Source organism: Kogia breviceps, chromosome 4 (assembly GCF_026419965.1).
Source record: "Kogia breviceps isolate mKogBre1 chromosome 4, mKogBre1 haplotype 1, whole genome shotgun sequence".
In the NCBI taxonomy this organism is placed as follows: domain Eukaryota; kingdom Metazoa; phylum Chordata; class Mammalia; order Artiodactyla; family Physeteridae; genus Kogia; species Kogia breviceps.
In genome coordinates, this window is record NC_081313.1 from 122596526 (window position 1) to 122616684 (window position 20159).

Here is a 20159-nt window from a genome sequence, read left to right on the forward strand (position 1 = left end):
GTGGCAGAGAAGGAAATAGACTACCACAAAGTAGCACGAAAAGTTACAGCTTTTCTTGGAAAATCCAAAAATCCACCAACCCATTAGCAATGATTATCTGAAGCTGAGTGGCGCCAGTTGATTTCACATAGGGTGTGCTCTCAAGGTTGTCACAGTACCTACCTGACCCATTTATAAAACTAGTCTGGCCCCCATATGCATTTGAGTTTGCAATCATTGATGTCTATCCTTTCAAAACCCTTCTGTAGTATGAGTATTATGAACACTGCCTACAATTTTCTCTTTTTTAGTGTATCTATCTATGCATTCCTCTGTATGACCACATTATGGTATATATAAAAAGTTCCTCCCTGATGGATATTTATCATTAATTACAAAGAAGGTAACAATAAAAACGCTTAGATGTATATTTGGGCATTTCTCTTGAATAAACTTCTAAATGTGAAATTACTGAGTAAAAGGGAACACATATTTAAAATTTCAATAGATAATGCCAAAATACTGAAGTTGGTTTAGAATCCAAGCCATTTTTTGCCCCAAGCAAGGAGCAAGGAGTAGTTGAGTTTAGAGATAGGCACCAGAGATGAACTGTCCAACTCACAGACATAGAGAACAGATTTGCAGTTATCAGGGGGAGAGGGGTGGGGGAGGGAAGGACTGGGAGTTTGGGATTAGCAGATGCAAACTATTATATATACAATGGATAAACAGCAAGGTCCTACTGCATAGCACAGGGAACTAGATTCAACATCCTGTGATAAACCGTAATGGAAAAGAATATGACAAAGAATGTATACATATGTAACTGAATCACTTTGCTGTACAGCAGAAATTAACACAACACTGTTAATCAACTATATTTCGATTAAAAAAATTTTTTTAAAGAGATGAACTGTCCAACATGTGAGCCCTCTTCTTCAATAACCGTACTCCTATACTCCTAATCTACCCATAGATGATTTCCACAAAGATAATATTGCAAATGGAAAAGGCAGATGCAGCAGGACAAATATATTTTAGAGTTCTAGCTGACAAGTTATTTCACAGTCATAAACTGGGTGTGAAAACAAAATGAGATAATAATTCTGGTTATATTTATGGAATTCTCCATTTGTTGTTAAAAACAAAAGGAATTTTTATCCAAATATATTGACTAGTCTTTAGTTTTTGGCACTTCCCATTGTTTCATCTAAAAAAAATACCCCCTATATTTTCTCCATTTATGTTTCAGGCTTATTTCCATTTCTGTTCCTTGTAGATTAATCCGATGTTACTGTGTGAAGGCTGCTTATGTTTCCAAGGTTTGGGCTCTACTGAGTGGAACTAAAAATAAAAATCTCGGATCAAAATTACAATAAGGAATTGACAAAAATAGCGTCTTTTTTTCTATGATAAATGTAGCAAATGGGATGACCTGAAGGTTAAGAGTAGAGATTGCCTGGGCATAAGTCTTGACATTCCCCCAAGCACTAGCTGGGGCAAAACATAAACCTCTCTAAGACTGTCTCTTAATCTATTAAGATTGGGGTAATACTAGGGTTATAGTTCTTTGTGCAGAATCTGGCACAAAATAGTGTTCATTGTTATTGTTTATTGTAACATAATAGCAAGCCCCCACCCCCTCTTAAAGTCTATAAGATGCTACAAAGCTCAAGACCACTGCGGCTACTCTGTGAGTTGACAATCATGTAATGACCAAATCGGAATGAATGACTCCTTCAGGAAAAAAAGAAGCCAGGAGTTGGTCTCAGTTTTAAACTGTACTTTAGATGCAACACCATAAATGATAAGAGGCCTGGTAAGAGGATAATGGCTAACCTTTACTTAGTACTTACTCTGTGGCACACTCTTTGAAGCATTTTATAAGCATCTTCTCAGTGTATGCCTATGGAATGAGCGCTATTATTATCATCCCTGTTGTACAGACGAGAAAACCAAGTACAGAGTGTTTAATCAACTTGCTCTAAGTAATCCTCTTATTTAATAAGATGGCATAAATCAGAAAGAGAAAAACAAATATCAGATAATATCACTTATATGTGGAATCTAGAAAAAGGGTACAGATGAACTTATTTGCAAAGCAGAAATGGAGGCACAGATGTAGAAAACAAAGGTATGGATACCAAGGAGAGAAGGGGGAGATAGGATGAATTGGGAGATCGGGATTGACATATATACACTACTATGTATAAAATAGATAACTAATGAGAACCTATTGTATAGCACAGGGGACTCTACTCAATGCTCTGTGGTGACCTAAATGGGAAGAAAATCCAAAAAAGAGGGGATATATGTATACATATAGCTGATTCACTTTGCTGTACAGCAGAAACTAACACAACACTGTAAAGCAACTATACTCTTATAAAATTTTTTTTAAAAAAGATGGCATTGGCCTCTAACTTCAGAGCTTACACTCTTAACCACTATAGTAAGTCAGAAACAATGGCAGAAAGAGGCCAGTTACAGCTAGGACAAAATGAGGAATTCAGGTATTGTCAACTAATATCTTTCAAGCAACTACTCTGGACCAGATACTGTTCTAAGGCTACCAATGCATATTAGGAGGTTTATTCCTTATGCCATGCCTGAGAATTACATATTACTGATATCACTTTTGCCAATGGGGCTTAGAGCTATTGAACACCTGGGGTCACAGAGCTGTTAGTGGCAGAGGTGAGTTTCCAAAACATGTCTGCAGATTCCAAGTCCCAGGCTTTCTCCCTAGGATTGCAGTAAGAATTCCAAGCACAAATGAGTCATCCTCACCACTCAGCAAATATTTATTAAGCACTTATTTGTCTCAGGCACAAATGAACAACACAAACATGGTTCCTGCACCATGAAACAGGGATTATTTGGAAGAGAAACAATTTACAGGGACAAGTAAGTAATATTTTAAATAATTAATATATAATCAGCACCATCACAGGGCCCCCAAAAATGTCTAATTGGTTTGGCAAATATTTACAGTCAGTTACAGAAAAATAATTCTAATTCTCTCTTTTAAAAAAAGAGGAAGATAGGGGACTTCCCTGGTGGCACACTGATTAAGACTCTGTGCTCCCAATGCAGTGGGCCCAGGTTCAATCCCTAGTCAGGGAACTAGATCCCACACACATGCCACAACTAAGAGTTCACATGCCACAACTAAGGAGCTCACCTGCCACAACTAAGACCCAGAGCAACCAAATAAATAATAAAATTTTTTAAAAGAGGAAGACATTTGTTTATCATGTATTTTCATATTATCCTAGAAGACCTACCTATGAAGAAAGGCATGTAGGACTAATCGGGGCAAGTAAGGAATTACTAAGTTTTGCAACTTTCCCAACTGTGATCAAAAGTACAAGATCGTGGTTACTCAATAGCCTAGGCAAATAGTCAGCTCTTGCACAGACTTGCCCTGAGTTTAATAAGTATTAAGGGTGCATCCTGCTCATGGTTTTGAATCAAAATATTTACTGATTTCAGCAGAAAAGAAACAGTAAAGGAAGCAGAGAAAGACTGGTTGTGAGTGAAGTAACTGACCACAGCCCTTTTCTTTTGTAGTGCACAGTATCTGTTGTGGATTAACATCTACATACAGCAATTTCAGAGCTTTGTGATTATTTTTCTTTTCAATGGCTATCTTATCAATTGTAATGCATAGATTATTAGTGTTACAGGATTTAACTCTGTTGTAAATGTTTTAGTAAATCTATAATGATTTAAGCTAGTTTTATTATCTTTGAAAAATTTATTACACTAGTAACATACGTTCATTGTAGAAAACTACAAATACACATGAGCAAAATAAAAAAATTAAAATCAACTGATAAGTCCAGTGGCCAGAAATAACTGTCACTGACATTTGGGCATACATTCTTTTTTTTTTTTGCGGTACGCGGGCCTCTCACTGTTGTGGCCTCTCCCGTTGCGGAGCACAGGCTCCGGATGCGCAGGCTCAGCGGCCATGGCTCACGGGCCCAGTCGCTCCGCGGCATTTGGGATCCTCCCAAACCGGGGAACGAACCCATGTCCCCTGCATCGGCAGGCGGACTCTCAACCACTGTGCTAGCAGGGAAGCCCTGGGCATACATTCTTCTAGTCTCAATATTATATATCTACATATCATTCTTAAATAACCTGGGCTCATATGGCTTGTAAGTTTCTATATTCACTTAATTGTGAATGTCCTTTATGTCATTAAATATACATCTCCACTATAATTTTCAATAGTTGTAATATTTATCTATCTATCTATCTATCTACGCCACCATTTATTTACCCATTCCCCTATTGTTGGACATTAAGGATGTTTTCAAATACCATAAATAATTATATGAGGAACATACTGGGGTATATACCTGTTGCATTAGTATAAATTTCTAGAAGTGGTATTTCAGGGACAAATAAGGACATACTTGTAAGACTTTGGCTAAATTTTTACTGGTTTCTTTTCGTTTTGTTTTTGTTTTTTTTTTTGAAATAATTATAGATTCACAAGAAGTTGCAAACATGAAAGTAGTACAGAGAAATCCCTTGCACCCTTCACCAGTCTTCCCTTAATGATAACATCATACATAACAATAATACAGTATAAAAACTAGGACATTGGCATAATACAATAACTAGACTACAGACTTTACTTGGATTTAACCAGTTGAATTATTTTTTTAATATTAATAGAATGGTAAGATGCATTCTCACTTTCCTACTTTCTCCTCTCACACAGCTGCCTTTAGCACTCCCTTCAAATCCTATGTAGAGGAAAGACTACAACTATGTTTAGTAGACTATTGTCTTTTTTTAAAAATTATGAGAAAAAAATGCAAGTAAGACTTTCACCAGATGCAGAAGTGGTTGAACCAACATTTATGACACAGAAAATGCATAGGATTCTGCCCTCCTTTTGGTTCTTTGCATCATTCCAGTTCCTTTATAATACACTAGAACAAAGTTTTCCAAAGCTGAGGGTACCCCAACACAAAGCAAGTAACAGTGAATCACACAGTGAGAAAGTGATTCATTTCTCCTTCACTCCTTTGATGACATCAAGGAGAGAGCCTCAGTTTAGGGCTAGTCTTCAATGCCTCTATAACACTTACTAATTCTCCCTTTTTAACAAATTGCTTATGCCTCAAGTTCAGACGTAGGCGGGCAACATCATTTAATTGGAATTCAATGACATTTTACTGTTTTAACGAAATGTACTTTTGCTTTCAAATTGCAGCAGATGAAACTGGTTTTCCATTTACAAGAGTATTTTTTAAGTTTCCTTTTAAAATAAATTTAATTAAAAAAGTGATTTTATTTAAAAAAAATTTAAAAAAAAAAAGCGCAAATGGGTTTCCCTGGTGGCGCAGTGGTTGGGAGTCTGCCTGCCGATGCAGGGGACACGGGTTCGTGCCCTGGTCCGGGAAGATCCCAAATGCTGCGGAGCGACTGGACCCGTGAGCCATGGCCGCTGAGCCTGCGCATCCGGAGCCTGTGCTCCGCAACGGGAGAGGCCACAACAGTGAGAGGCCCGTGTACCACAAAAAAAAAAAAGCAAAAAGATGGAATGCAAATGGCTGAGCTTAGTGATACATTGTGTTAGAGCATTTTGGTCAATAAAGAACTGACCAGCTAAATGGCCCGGCATATTCTTCCTTGGGTTGAGTTTGGGTGAGAGTGAGAACCACCTGGCTTCTGGTTCTCTTCTGGGATCTGCTTACAAAAACGAAATAGATGAACAGAATCCTACATCTATTAAGCACTTATTGGATGCATCGTTTCATAGACACCCCAGAACAACCTGATGAGATAGATTTCATTAATAACGTCATTTTAATCATGAGAAATCCAAGGGACAGAGGACCTGGCAGGGCTAGGATTCAGACCAGGTGACTGCTGGTTCATAATGTTTCTCATTAAACTTAAAGACCATTAGTCATCTCTAGAAAATTTGGGATGACTCTTTATCCTTGCCAGGACTTTGGGTCACTGTGGGTTTGGTGCTTGCATAGGAATTCCCTAAAGTACATTCCTGACCTGATTAGACAGACATACTCCTGATTAGAAAGGAAATCTCACAGTACTTCATTATGGGCCTGCATCTTTCAAAGAAAGACAGAAGGTCTAATAGCCATTCAACGCCTGCTGTTCTACTTTCCTACACATTTCCACTATTGGAAACATGCCCACTTTTCTCCAATCATTCCTCTCCTTGAATAGTTCCAAAGGTTTCCCAATATCATTAGAAAACCAAATCACAGAGGCAAATTCAGCATCATGGAAACAGATAATATAGCTCAATTTAAATATTTAAAACCTATATCCAAATTTATACTAGGTACTAAGGACAGAGAGCAAAGAGTTACAAAGCATGGGCTCTGCCAGCAAGAGTCCGGTGACAGTCAAGAGAGTCTTCGTGACCTTTCATTTATAATGCCTTAGATTTCCAGTGACCTGAACTCCTTTGATGGACTTATGGATTGGTTTATGAATGATAAAGCTTATGGCAAAGCTCCTGAGACCACCAAAGTGTTAAGAGCAGGTCAAATGAAAATAGCACACCTCTAATGTTATAACTCGAAAAAGTAAGTAAATTTGATTAACAAAAACTGTCTGCGGGAGAGACCTTCAAGATGGCGGAGGATTAAGATGTGAAGATCAACTTCCTCCCCACAAATACAACAGAAATACATCAACATGTGGAACAACTCCTACAAAACACCTACTGAACACTGGCAGAAGACCTGACTTCCCAAAGGCAAGAATCTCCCCACATACCTGGGTAGGGCCAAAGAAAAAAGAAAAAACAGAGACAAAAGAATAGGGACAGGACGTTCACCTCTGGGAGGGAGCTGTGAAGGAGGGAAAATTTCCACACACTAGGAACCCCCTTCATGGGCAGAGACTGCGGGTGGCGGAGGGGGGGAAGATTCAGAGCCACGGAGGAGAGCGCAGCAACAGGGGTGCACAGGACAAAGCAGAGAGATTCCCACAGAGAGGATCAGTGCCAAACAGCACTCACCAGCCCCAGAGGCTTGTCTGCTCACCCACTGGGACGGGTGGGGGCTGGGACTGAGGCTCCGGCTTCAGAGGTCATATCGCAGGGGAACGACTGGGGTTGGTTGCATGAACACAGCCTAAAGGGGGCTACTGCGCCAGAGCTAGCTGGGAGGGAGTCTGGGAAAAAGTCTGGACCTGCCTAAGAGGCAAGAGACCATTGTTTCGGGGTGCACAAGGAGAGTGGATTCAGAGCACCGCCTAAATGAGCTCCAGAGACGGGCGTGAGCCGCGGCTATAAGTGCGGACATCAGAGACGGGCATGAAACACTAAGGCTGCTGGTGCAGCCACCAAGAAGTCTGTGTACAAGCACAGGTCACTATTCACACCTCCCCTCCCAAAAGCCTGTGCAGCTCACCACTACCAGGGTCCCATGATCCAGGGACAACTTCCCCAGGAGAACACACGGCATGCCTCAGGCTGTTGCAATGTCATGCCGGCCTCTGCCCCCACAGGCTTGCCCCGCATTCCGTAACCCTCCCTCCCCACAGCCTGGGTGAGCCAGAGCCCCCTAATCAGCCGCTCCTTTAACCCAATCCTGTCTGGGCAAAGAACAGATGCCAGAGGTTGACATACATGCAGAGGCGGGGCCAACTCCAAAGTTGAACCCAAGAAGCTGTGCGAACAAAGAAGAGAAAGGGAAATCTCTCCCAGCAGCCTCAGGAGCAGCAGATTAAATCTCTACAATCAACTTGATGTACCCTGCATCTGTGGAATACCTGGATAGACAACGAATCATCCCAAAATTGAGGCGGTGGACGTTGGGAGCAACTGTAGACTTGGAGTTTGCTTTCAGCATCTAATTTGTTTCTGGTTTTATGTTTGTCTCAGTTTAGTATTCAAAGTTTATTATAATTGGTAGATTTATTTATTGATTTGGTTGCTCTCTTCCTTTTATATATATATATATTTTTTTCCTTTTACTCTTTTTGTGAGTGTGTATGTGTATACTTCTTTGTGTGATTTTGTCTGTATAGCTTTGCTTTTACCATTTGTCCTAATGTTCTGTCTGTCTGGTTTTGGGGGTTTTTTTTAGAATAGCGTTTAGAACTTGTTATAATTGGTGGATGTGTTTTTTGGTTTGGTTGCTCTCTTCTTTCTTTCTTTTTTCTTTAATTACTTTCAAAATATTTTACTTTTTAATAATTTTAAAATTTTTTATTTTAATAAATTTATTTTATTTGATTTTTCTTTCTTTATTTTTTTCTCCCTTTTCTTCTGAGCCATGTGGCTGATAGGGTCTTGGTGCTCCAGCCGGGTGTCAGGCCTATGCCTCTAAGGTGGGAGACCTGAGTTCAGGATATTGGTCCACTGGAGACTTCCCGGCCCCACATAATATCAAATGGCAAAAGCTCTCCCAGAGATCTCCATCTCAATGCAAAGACCCAGCTCCACTGAACGACCGGCAAGCTACAGTGCTGGACACCCTATGCCAAACAACTAGCAAGACAGGAACACAACCCCACCCATTAGCAAAGAAGTTGCTTAAAATCATAATAAGGTCACAGACACCCCAAAACACACCACTGGACGTGGATCTGCCCACTAGAAAGACAAGATCCAGCCTCATCCGCCAGAACACAGGCACTAGTCCCCTCCACCAGGAAACCTACAAAACCCACTGAACCAACCTTAGCCACTGGGGACAGACACCAAAAACAACAGGAACTACGAGCCTCCCACTTGCGAAAAGGAGACCCGAAACACAGTAAGATAAGCAAAATGAGAAGACAGAAAAACACACAGCAGTTGAAGGAGCAAGGCAAAAACCCATCAGACCTAATAAATGAAGAGAAAATAGGCAGTCTACCTGAAACAGAATTCAGAGTAATAATAGTAAAGATGATCTAAAATCTTGGAAATATAATGGAGAAAATACAAGAAATGTTTAACAAAGACCTAGAAGAACTAAAGAGTAAATGAACAATGATGGACAACACAATAAATGAAATTAAAAATTCTCTAGAAGGAATCAACAGTAGAATAACTGAGGCTGAAGAACAGATAGGTGACCTGCAAGATAAAATAGTGGAAATAACTAACACAGAGCAGAAAAGAAAAAAGAATGAAAAGAACTGAAGACAGTCTCAGACACCTCTGGGACAACATTCAATGCACCAACATTCGAATTATAGGAGTCCCAGAAGAAGAAGAGGAAAAAAAAGGGACTGAGAAAATATTTGAAGAGATTATAGTCAAAAACTTCCCTAATATGGGAAAGGAAATAATCAAGTCCAGGAAGCATAGAAAGTCCCATACAGGATAAATCCAGGGAGAAACACACCAAGACACACATTATGAAACTATCAAAAATTAAATACAAAGAAAAAATATTAAAAGCAGCAAGGGAAAAGCAACAAATAACATACAAGGAAATCCCCATAAGGTTAACAGCTGATTTTTCAGAAGAAACTCTGCAAGACAGAAGGGAGTAGCAGGACATATTTAAAGTGATGAAAGGGAAAAACCTACAACCAAGATTACTCTACCCAGCAAGGATCTCATTCAGTTCCAAAGGAGAAATTCAACCTTTACAGACAAGCCAAAGCTAAGAGAATCCAGCACCGCCAAACCATTTTTACAACAAATGCTAAAGGAACTTCTCTAGGCAGGAAACAGAAGAGAAGGAAAAGACCTACCATAACAAACCCAAAACAATTAAGAAAATGGTAATAGGAACATACATATCGATAATTACCTTAAATGTAAATGGATTAAGTACTCCAACCAAAAGACATAGACTGGCTGAATGGATACAAAAACAAGACCCATATATATGCTGTCTACAAGAGACCCACTTCAGACCTAGGGACACATACAGACTGAAAGTGAGGGGATGGAAAAAGATATTCCATGCAAATGGAAATCAAAAGAAAGCTAGAGTAGCAATTCTCACATCAGACCAGAGACTTTAAAATAAAGACTATTAAAAGAGACAAAGAAAGACACTACATAATGATCAAGGGATCAATCCAAGAAGAATATATAACAATAGTAAATATTTATGCACCCAACATAGGAGCACCTCAATACATAAGGAAATGCTAACAGCCATAAAAGGGGAAATTACAGTAACATAATCATAGTAGGGGAGTTTAACACCCCACTTTCACGAATGGACAGATCATCCAAAATGAAAATAAATAGGAAACACAAGCTTTAAATGATATATTAAACAAGATGGACTGAATTGATATTTATAGGACATTCCATACAAAAACAACAGAATACACTTTCTTCTCAAGTTCTCATGGAACATTCTCCAGGATAGATCATATCTTGGGTCACAAATCAAGCATCAGTAAATTTAAGAAAATTGAAATCCTATCTAGTATCTTTTCTGACCACAATGCTATGAGACTAGATATCAGTTACAGGAAAATATCTGTAAAAAATACAAACACATGGAGGCTAAATAATACATTACTAAATAACCAAGAGATCACTGAAGAAATCAAAGAGAAAATCAAAAAACACCTAGAAACAAATGACAGTGAAGACACGATTAACCAAAAGCTATGGGATGCAGCAAAAGCAGTTCTAAGAGGGAAGTTTATACTAATACAGTCCTATCTCAAGAAACAAGAAACATCTCAAATAAACAACCTAACCTTACACCCAAAGCAATTAGAGAAAGAAGAACAAAAAAACCCCAAAGTTAGCAGATGGAAAGAAATCAAAAATATCAGGTCAGAAATAAATAAAAAGAAATGAAAGAAACAATAGCAAAGATCAATAAAACTAAAATCTGGTTCTTTGAGAAGATAAACAAAATTGATAAACCATTAGCCAGACTCATCAAGGAAAAAAGGGAGAAGACTCAAATCAATAGAATTAGAAATGAAAAAGGAGAAGTAACAACTGACATTGCAGAAATACAAAGGACCATGAGAGATTACTATGAGCAACTATATGCCAATAAAATGGACAACCTGGAAGAAATGGACAAATTCTTAGAAAAGTACAACCTTCCGAGACTGAACTAGGAAGAAGTAGAAAATATAAACAGACTAATCACAAGCACTGAAATTGAGACTGTGATTAAAAATCTTCCAAGAAACAAAAGTCCAGGACCAGATGGCTTCACAGGTGAATTCTATCAAACATTTAGAGAAGAACTAACACCTATACTTCTCAAAATCTTCCAAAATATAGCAGAGGAAGGAACACTCCCAAATTCATTCTATGAGGCCACCATCACCCTGATACCACAACCAAAGATGTCACAAAGAAAGAAAACCACAGGCCAATATCACTGATGAATACAGATGCAAAAATCCTCAACAAAATACTAGCAAACAGAATCCAACAGCACACTAAAAGGATCATACACCATAATCAAGTGGGGTTTATCCGCGGAATGCAAGGATTCTTCAATGTACGCAAATCAATCAATGTGATAAACCAAATTAACAGATTGAAGGAGAAAAACCATATGATCATCTCAATAGATGCAGAAAACGCTTTCAAGAAAATTCAACATCGATTTATGATAAAAAACCCTTCAGAAAGTAAGCATAGAGGGAACTTATCTCAACATAATAATGGCCATATATGACAAACCCACAGCCAACATCATCCCCAATGGTGAAAAACTGAAAACATTTCCACTAAAATCAGGAAGAAGATAAGCTTGCCCACTCTCACCACTATTATTCAACATAGTTTTGGAAGTTTTAGCCACAGAAATGAGAGAAGAAAAAGAAATAAAGGAATCTATATTGGAAAAGAAGAAGTAAAGCTGTTACTGTTTGCAGATGACAGGATACTATACACGGAGTATCATAAAGATGCTACCAGAAAACTACTAGAGCTAATCAATGAATTTGGTAAAGTAGCAGGATACAAAATTAATGCACAGAAATCTCTTGCATTCCTATACACTAATGATGAAAAATCTGAAAGTGAAATTAAGGAAACACTCCCATTTACCACTGCAACAAAAAAAAAGAATAAAATACCTAGGAATAAATCTACCTAAGGAGACAAAAGACCTGTATGCAGAAAACTATAAGGCATTGATGAAAGAAATGAAAGATGATACCAACAGATAGAGAGATATACCATGTTCTTAGATTGGAAGAATCAACATTGTGAAAATGACTATATTACCCAAAGCAATCTACAGATTCAATGCAATCCCTATCAAACTACCAACGGCAATTTTCACAGAACTAAAACCAAAAAATTCACAATTTGTATGGAAAAACAAAACATCTCGAATAGCCAAAGCAATCTTGAGAAAGAAAAATGGAGCTGGAGGAATCAGGCTCCCTGACTTCAGACTATATTACTAAGCTACAGTAATCAAGACAGCATGGTACTGGCACAAAAACAGAAATATAGATCAATGAAACAGGATTAAAAACCCAGAGATAAACCCACACACATATGGTCACCTTATTTTTGATAAAAGAGCAAGGGTAAAAATGGAAAAAAGACAGCCTCTTCAATAAGTGGTGCTGGGAAAACTGGACAGCTACATGTAAAAGTATGAAATTAGAATACTCCCTAACACTATACACAAAAATAAACTCAAAATGAGTTAAAGACCTAAATGTAAGGCCAGACACTATAAAACTCTTAGAGGAAAACATAGGCAGAACACTCTATGACATAAATCACAGCAAAATCCTTTTTGACACACCTCCCAGAGAAATGGAAATAAAAACAAAAATAAACAAATGGGACCTAATGAAACTTAAAAGCTTTTGCACAGCAAAGGAAACCATAAACAAGACCAAAGGACAACCCTCAGAATGGGAGAAAATATTTGCAAATGAAGCAACTGACAAAGGATTAATCTCCAAAATTTACAAGCAACTCATGCAGCTCAATATCAACAAAACAAACAATCCAATCCAGAAAAGGGCAGAAGACCTAAATAGACATTTCTGCAAAGAAGATATACAGACTGCCAACAGACACATGAAAGAATGCTCAACATCACTAATCATTAGAGAAATGCAAATCAAAACTACAACGAGGTATCACCTCACACCAGTCAGAATGGGTATCATGAAAAATTCTACAAACAATAAATGCTGGAGAGGGTGTGGAGAAAAGGGAACCAACCCTCTTGCACTGTTGGTGGGAATGTAAATTGATACAGCCACTATGGAGAACAGTATGGAGGTTCCTTAGAAAACTAAAAATAGAACTACCATACGACCCAGAAATCTCACTACAGGGCATATACCCCGAGAAAGCCATAATTCAAAAAGAATCACGTACCACAATGTTCATTGCAGCTCTATTTACAATAGCCAGGACATGGAAGCAACCTAAGTGCCCATCAACAGATGAATGGATAAAGAAGCTGTGGCACATATATACAATGGAATATTACTCAGCCATAAAAAGAAATGAAATTGAGTTATTTGTAGTGAGGTGGATGGACCTAGAGCCTGTCATACAGAGTGATGTAAGTCAGAAAGAGAAAAACAAATACCGTATGCTAACACATATATATGGAATCTAAAATTTTTTAAAAATTGGTTATGAAGAACCTAGGGGCAGGACAGGAATAAAGACGCAGACGTAGAGAATGGACTTCACGACACAGTGAGGGGGAAGGGTAAGCTGGGACAAAGTGAGAGAGTGGAATTGACATATATACACACTATCAAATGTAAAATAGATAGCTAGAGGGAAGCAGCTGCATAGCACAGGGAGATCAGTTCCATGCCTTGTGACCACCTAGAGGGGTAGCATAGGGAAGGTGGGAGGGAGACACAAGAAGGAGGAGATACGGGGATATGTGTATATGTATAGCTGATTCACTTTGTTATAAAGCAGAAACAAATACACCATTGTAAAGCAATTATACTCCAATAAAGATGTTAAAAAAATTGTCTGCATACCTATTTTTTGATTTAATTTTAAATTTGAGGGACTTCCCTGGCAGTCCAGTGGTTAGGACTCTGTGCTCACTGCCAAGGGCCTGGGTTCAATCCCTGGTCAGGGAACTGAGATCCCACCAGCCACGTGGCGCTACCAAAAAAAATAATAATAATAATGAAAGAAACTATCTTAGCCTGAGACAAAGGCTTGCTGGCCTGAGGTAATTTATTTGGGGGCAAGGGTTAGGGATGAAAGAGTGTTACAGGGAATGAGGGAGAGATAATATAAGGATGCATTATTGTATTAGCCACCCAACGATGAGTGGAACTCGTCCCACAGAACCTTCTGAAGAGCCTTATGAAATCTCAGGACTGCCCACTCCAAAGGATGAACGGAGGAAGCATTTATCCATAGAGTCCCCATTAGTGAAAGGTGGTCCACAGTTTCGGATCATGCCCTTGTGACTGGAGAGCAAGTTCCCATGGGTGTCCCTATTGCAACGTCAGGGAAGCTGATGGCAGGAAGCAAGAGGTTCATGGCAGGGTCCCGACAGCACCAGGTGTCCCTATTGCAACATCAGGGAAGCTGACGGCAGGAAGCAAGAGGTGCATGGCAGGGTCCCGACAGCACCAGGTAGCATTCTCCTGAGTCTGGTGAAACTTCTTAGCATTAGAGGTGAGGCTGAGAACATTCCAAGTGGCATCCAAGAAGTCCCCAATATAAAACCGTTATCATCAGTATGATGTACGTCTGCCCAGACACAGTTTTTTAAGAACACCATTCATTCATAAACCCATTCAACAAACATCTATTAAGCATCAACCACATGCCGGTGACTATGTTAAGTACGAGGGATACAGTAGTTTGTCTATCATAGGTGCTTTGCTCTCTTGGAACTTGCAGTCTATTTGGGGGAATCAGGCATTTAATAAATTATTATAACAATTAATGAATTACAATTGTGATAACTATCATGAAGCGTAGGATGATAAACTTTCTAGTCATGAGAATCAAGGAAGGCTTCCCCGAGGAAGTGGCATTTAAGCTAAAACTTGCAGAGGAGGAGGTGAAGAAAGTAAAGTAGGGGAGAATAACTAGAAAGCGTGTTGCAGGCAGAAGGAAGAACGTGAACAAATACCCCTTGGCAGAAAAACTTAAACTGTCCTGAGTAAAAAGAAAAGGCCAGGGGCACTGGAATGTGTGAGTGAGGGGGAGAGGCAGGGGTAAGTTGATGGCTGAGCAGGAGCCAGATCACGTCCGGCCTGAGAGGTCAGAAAAAGGATTTGGATTTTATCCTAAGATCAGTGGGCATCTACCGTAGGATCTTGAACAGGGGAATAGTTATAATCAGATTTGGGTTTTTGTTTTGTTTTACATAAATCAAGATACGCTTGTAAATACAAGCAGCAGAAGCTCATAAATATCACACAGGTATTTAATAAGAGCACCGTCTGTAATCGCTATGTAACTGTACAAAAACAAAGAAGAGTATTGATGAGGTGGGAGCAGTGGGGTGGTGGCCTGAGCCTGGAGTCTGGGAAGGCCTGCGTAGTTCACTTTTTCTGTGTTTTTGAGGACTACTTCTTCGTCTGATTTGTCACCAGGTTTGCATTTGGGTAAGACACGATGAAATCCCCACTGAAAACTCTCCCCCTTCTTCAAAGCTGCAAAAGAAAATTTCTCAAGTTTCCACTAAGACTAACCTCATATGTGGGTGGTGGTAGGGACCACCTATAGGATGTGACTCAAAAGGTGCTAAACACCACTCCTATTCAGTGTAAACTTTCTATGCCCTCTGCTAGTGTCTAAAATTCTACCATCACCATGCTATTCTGATGAATGTTCAACTGTCAAATATGGTAGCCCTGGATCTATCCTGCCTTCCTGGAACGGAGCTGGTTTTTTGTGTTTTCTCGGGGATGGGAGGATTTGAAGCTTTTTGAGATCACTGGCCACACAGAGGCAGGGAGGGGCCATGAGACTGGGTAGGTTACAGAGAGCGAGAGTGAAAGGAGCTTGGGCTCGTTTGTAGGTAACGGATGGATACATAATGTTGCATGTGTATCTTTACATAAACTTAGGTAAACATAGACGGGTATACTTATGGCATATACGTGACTTTATAACACAGGAAGCAATAATGGAACATGGGCCCCGGGATTAGACCAACCTGGGTTCAGAGCACAACCTCTGTGACTCCAGGAAAGTTGTAGCACCTACCTTATAGGGTGGTTGGCAGGATTCAATGAGATAGTCTGTTTAAAGTCTTAGCACTGCTCTGAGGCATAAATGTTACGTTACTAAGATGATGAGTATGTTTGTCCTTGTGCAAACATGTGTGTGCGGGCACGTGTAGGTGCAGATGTGGGTATGTAAGGGAAAGAGAGTATGTCTAAGAACAGGAGCTGGGGGGACTTCCCTGGCCCTCCACAGTGGTTAAGGCTCTGCGCTTCCTGGTGGGGAACTAAGATCCAAAAAAAATACAAGACAGGGTAAGAGGGAGAATGTTGCCCACTCCTGCAGGTGGAGTTCCCACTAGAGTGGCCCTTTCTATGGGGTGAGGGGACTGAGGGACAGCTCACAGAGGAGTCAGCTCAGCTTTACCAAGCGGGGACACCAAAGGGTCTGGAACTACAGGGCCTTCCTGATAAGCACAGAATCTAAAATGGAAATTAGTTGAAGGAAACAGGCAACAGAGTGGGATGTGATGCTGAAGCTCAAAACACCTTACATAAAAGAGAGATGAAAGAAAAGAAAAAAAAAAGAATTGAAAGTGATCTCTGGAATTGACATGTATCCAAATTAGGCCTCTGTGCTTGGAGAACATATGACTTCATCTGCTCCGTCCTAAAGCTCCCCCCTGTTTTGAGCCTCATGCATGTTTGCTTTTTCAGAAGTGACACAGAGGAACTTTGAAAAGCATGTAAACCACTGTGATCTGTTCTCAGACCTCTTGGTTCCCTCTTATGATTTTTCCCATGGAGTTATAGCTAAGTACTTTCTTCATGATAAGGAATTGGCATTCCTGTGTTTGAGAGAGAAGATACAGTAAAAGCAGAGCACCCAGTATCTAGTCCCAGTTGTCTCTCTGGGCACAGCTGCCTCATCTGTCACAGAATTTGACTGGTCACTTTGGGTCATTATCTTTTGACTTCCTGCCATCCTAGATGAGGTTTAGCTCCCCTCAAACATCTCTCCTCCCCTTAAAGTTGTATCACCATATGACATGGTGGTTAAGAGCCCAGACCACCTGCCTCTTGCTAGCTGTGACTCCTAGGATGAGTTATTTAACCTCGAGTCTCCATTTCCTTCTCTGTAAAACGAGGGTAAGAAGAACATAGTGTATCATTGGGTTGCTAAAAGGATTAAATGAGTTAGTGCAGGTAAAGTATTTAAAACAGTGCTTGGCACAGATAAGGGCTACGCTACTCTGGTGTTATGTAATAATAATAAGATTATTATTACTTTATTGGGTAACTTTGTACTGTTAAAAGAAATATACTATTGATAAATCAAGAAATAGAAGTATAAGCATTATTTGGAGCTATAAAAGGCTCCAGTGGGTAGGGTAGGGGGGACCTGGGACATTGCTTTTCCTTTTTCTTTAAGCCCTCCTGTGCTTTGACTTTTCGAGGATGTGTCTGGACCACCACAGGACTGTTTTTTTAATTTCAAAAGATTGAGCAAAAAGATCACTCAAGTCCCTCTCAAATCTCACAATTCAACGACTGACTGTGATTTTTAGGGAACAGTATTTTTTAGGTGGCCGGTTTATCTTTGGAATCATAGCTACCATTAATATATTTGAAGTTTTCAGGAAATCCTCATAAAAGTTTAAAATAAACACAATCACCGGGGCATGTTTATAACTGAGTGTGTTTCAGCGTCTGGGAAAGGAGCGAAAATGAAAAAGGTGAAAATATAAACTTTGTAAATATTTGGCCTTATGAGCTAGCCAAATATTTTGCCCCCTGTAATCTTTTCCCAGAAATCAACTCCATTGCACAAAGGAAGGATCAGTAGCAGAGAGTAAGCTCAGAGGAAAGCACTGCCGGCTCCCGGCGCTGAAAGCGTTAACAGGGCTGAGTAAGGCGATCCCTGAAGTAAGGCTCGAGTTGTAAAAGTTTGTAAAGCAGCTGAAGCGGCAGCTCCCGGGGAAACGGAAGCCGGTCGAGGGAGCCTGGCGGAGCGGGAGCCGAGAACCGTGCTGAGCTGAACTCAGCCGGAATTACAAGCTCAAGGTTAGTGGCCCCCGCACATCTCCCCGCGCTGACATCTTTGGAGAGTTGTATCCGCAACGCCGGCGCCGGCTCTCAGGCTGGTGTGTCCCGTCTGCTTTATTCACCGGTGGGGCCGCCGGCTGTCGTGCCAAACCTCTCGCTAATGCGTTCGCCCAAGCCCTGGCGCTGTGAGGGCCCGGGGACCTCTTCCCTGGAGACCCGCCTAAAGGGGAGACTTCTTTTCAGACATCCGAAAGGAAACTGTTTCTGGGACAAGGATGATTTTCAGAATACACACACACACACACACACACACACACACACACACACACACACACACACACACACACACACACACACACACACCCCTGTATATGCTGTTTCTGGGACAAGGATGATTTTCAGAATACACACACACACACACACACACACACACACACACACACACACACACACACACACACACACACACACCTGTATATGCTGTTCCATCTTGGTTCTTGCAGGCTGTGACCACAATCCAGAATTCCTATCTGCTTCAGTTGAAACTGAGAACCATTGTCAAAGTAACAAAACAGGCTGTGCAACTTTATCTTATGGGAGGGACATTGTCTCTGAGGCTAAGATAATCAAGGTGAGAAAAAAGAGAGAGAGGAAAGAAAGAAAAAAAAAAAGAAGAAACTTCCAAGCCATATGGCCTGGAGTTGACAAAAGAATTTTTGAAAATTAGTTTCTAGTAGAAATTTTTCTTCTCCCTTGCTAGAACAAAATAATGGGGGAAGATGTATTGTGAAGGAAAGAATTCTACAACTACATGAGATTCAGATACATTTACCTATGTAAACAATTTGTTATAGTGTGGTGTAAATAGCAGATAAACTTAAACAAAGGGGAAAAAAAAAAGAGTAAATAGCTTCAGAGAAATTGCATCCTGAGGGGCCTTTCATTTGAGACCCAGATGGACTGCCTGAGGGCTTTCACCCTTGGAGACCTGGCTGAGAGAGAGGGGTGGCTTTGTCCCCTCAACAGGCCAGTTCTGTTTCCCCCTCTTGCCTTGCACACGGAGAGGCAATGAGTAAGTAGTCAGTGGCTGTGCTGACTGCTCCCTCACATCCGCCAGCAGGCAGGAGTCGAGGCTTATACCTGCTAGCACTGAATCAGAATGAGTCATCTGAAACTTGGGTGCGGGAGCAAAGTCCTTGCAAACTGCCTTATGAGACGCTGGCTGGATGTAGGTGGGATACACCTCTCCTGAGCAGTCACAGTTTTTTCTTCTCTTCCTTTCTCCTTCAAACCGGCAGGCATCCGGACACTCTCAAGAGGCAGTCTCTGCCCCTTTGGCTCAGCTGACCTGACCATGTGGACTTAGCCCCTCCGGGTCACGACTGGAGTTTTAAAATAAAATGGATGATGTGACGTTACTTGATCTTCTGGAGTGCCCCGTGTGCCTCGAAAAGCTCGATGTCACCGCCAAAGTCCTCCCTTGCCAGCACACCTTCTGCAAACCATGTCTGCAGAGGATTTTCAAGACCCACAAGGAGCTGAGGTGCCCCGAATGCAGGACCCTGGTGTTATGCAGCATCGAGGCACTGCCGGCCAACCTGCTGCTTGTGCGCCTGCTGGATGGCGTGCGCTCAGGACAGGGCTCGCGGGGAGGGGGCTCCATCTGCAGGCCTGGCGTGCTGACCTCTCAGGACAGCAGGAAAAGCAAGACTCACCCCCGAGGTCTGCAGCGCAGCCCTTTCCAGCCGGTGCCCAACATCAGAATCCACATGGATGGGGTAAGAAAGATCTCATTTGTTCCTACTGTGTCCACTTGGAGGTTGGGCTTGCCTGCACCAGCAGTTGGGGCTTCTGTTCTTTTAGTTACATTTCAAAGAGCCCCTGCGGAGGATTCCCTGGGGATAAGTTTCTGTGGGCAGTGATCGTTGTACTGAGACTTGGCGGAATCCTGAGCCTATCTGATCCACCCACGAATTCTTAGAATTGTTAAAGCTTCCCAGGTTCTCCCTGCCCCTAGTCCAGAAGGTGGTAGGACAAGGAAAGCTTTCTTGATTATA

The 20159-nt window shown here is 40.8% G+C and overlaps 1 protein-coding gene across 1 annotated transcript in view; it reads left to right on the top strand.

Moving 5' to 3' along the window:
- The first annotated feature begins 17984 nt into the window (after positions 1-17984).
- SH3RF2 (SH3 domain containing ring finger 2) overlaps positions 17985-20159 on the top strand; it is a 131632-nt gene continuing 129457 nt past the window's right edge. Inside the window, exons 1-2 of the mRNA XM_067031871.1 lie at positions 17985-18120; positions 19401-19880. Of these exons, the coding sequence (XP_066887972.1) occupies positions 19503-19880 (378 nt within the window). The 5' untranslated portion in view covers positions 17985-18120; positions 19401-19502. The remainder of the gene's footprint in view (positions 18121-19400; positions 19881-20159) is intronic.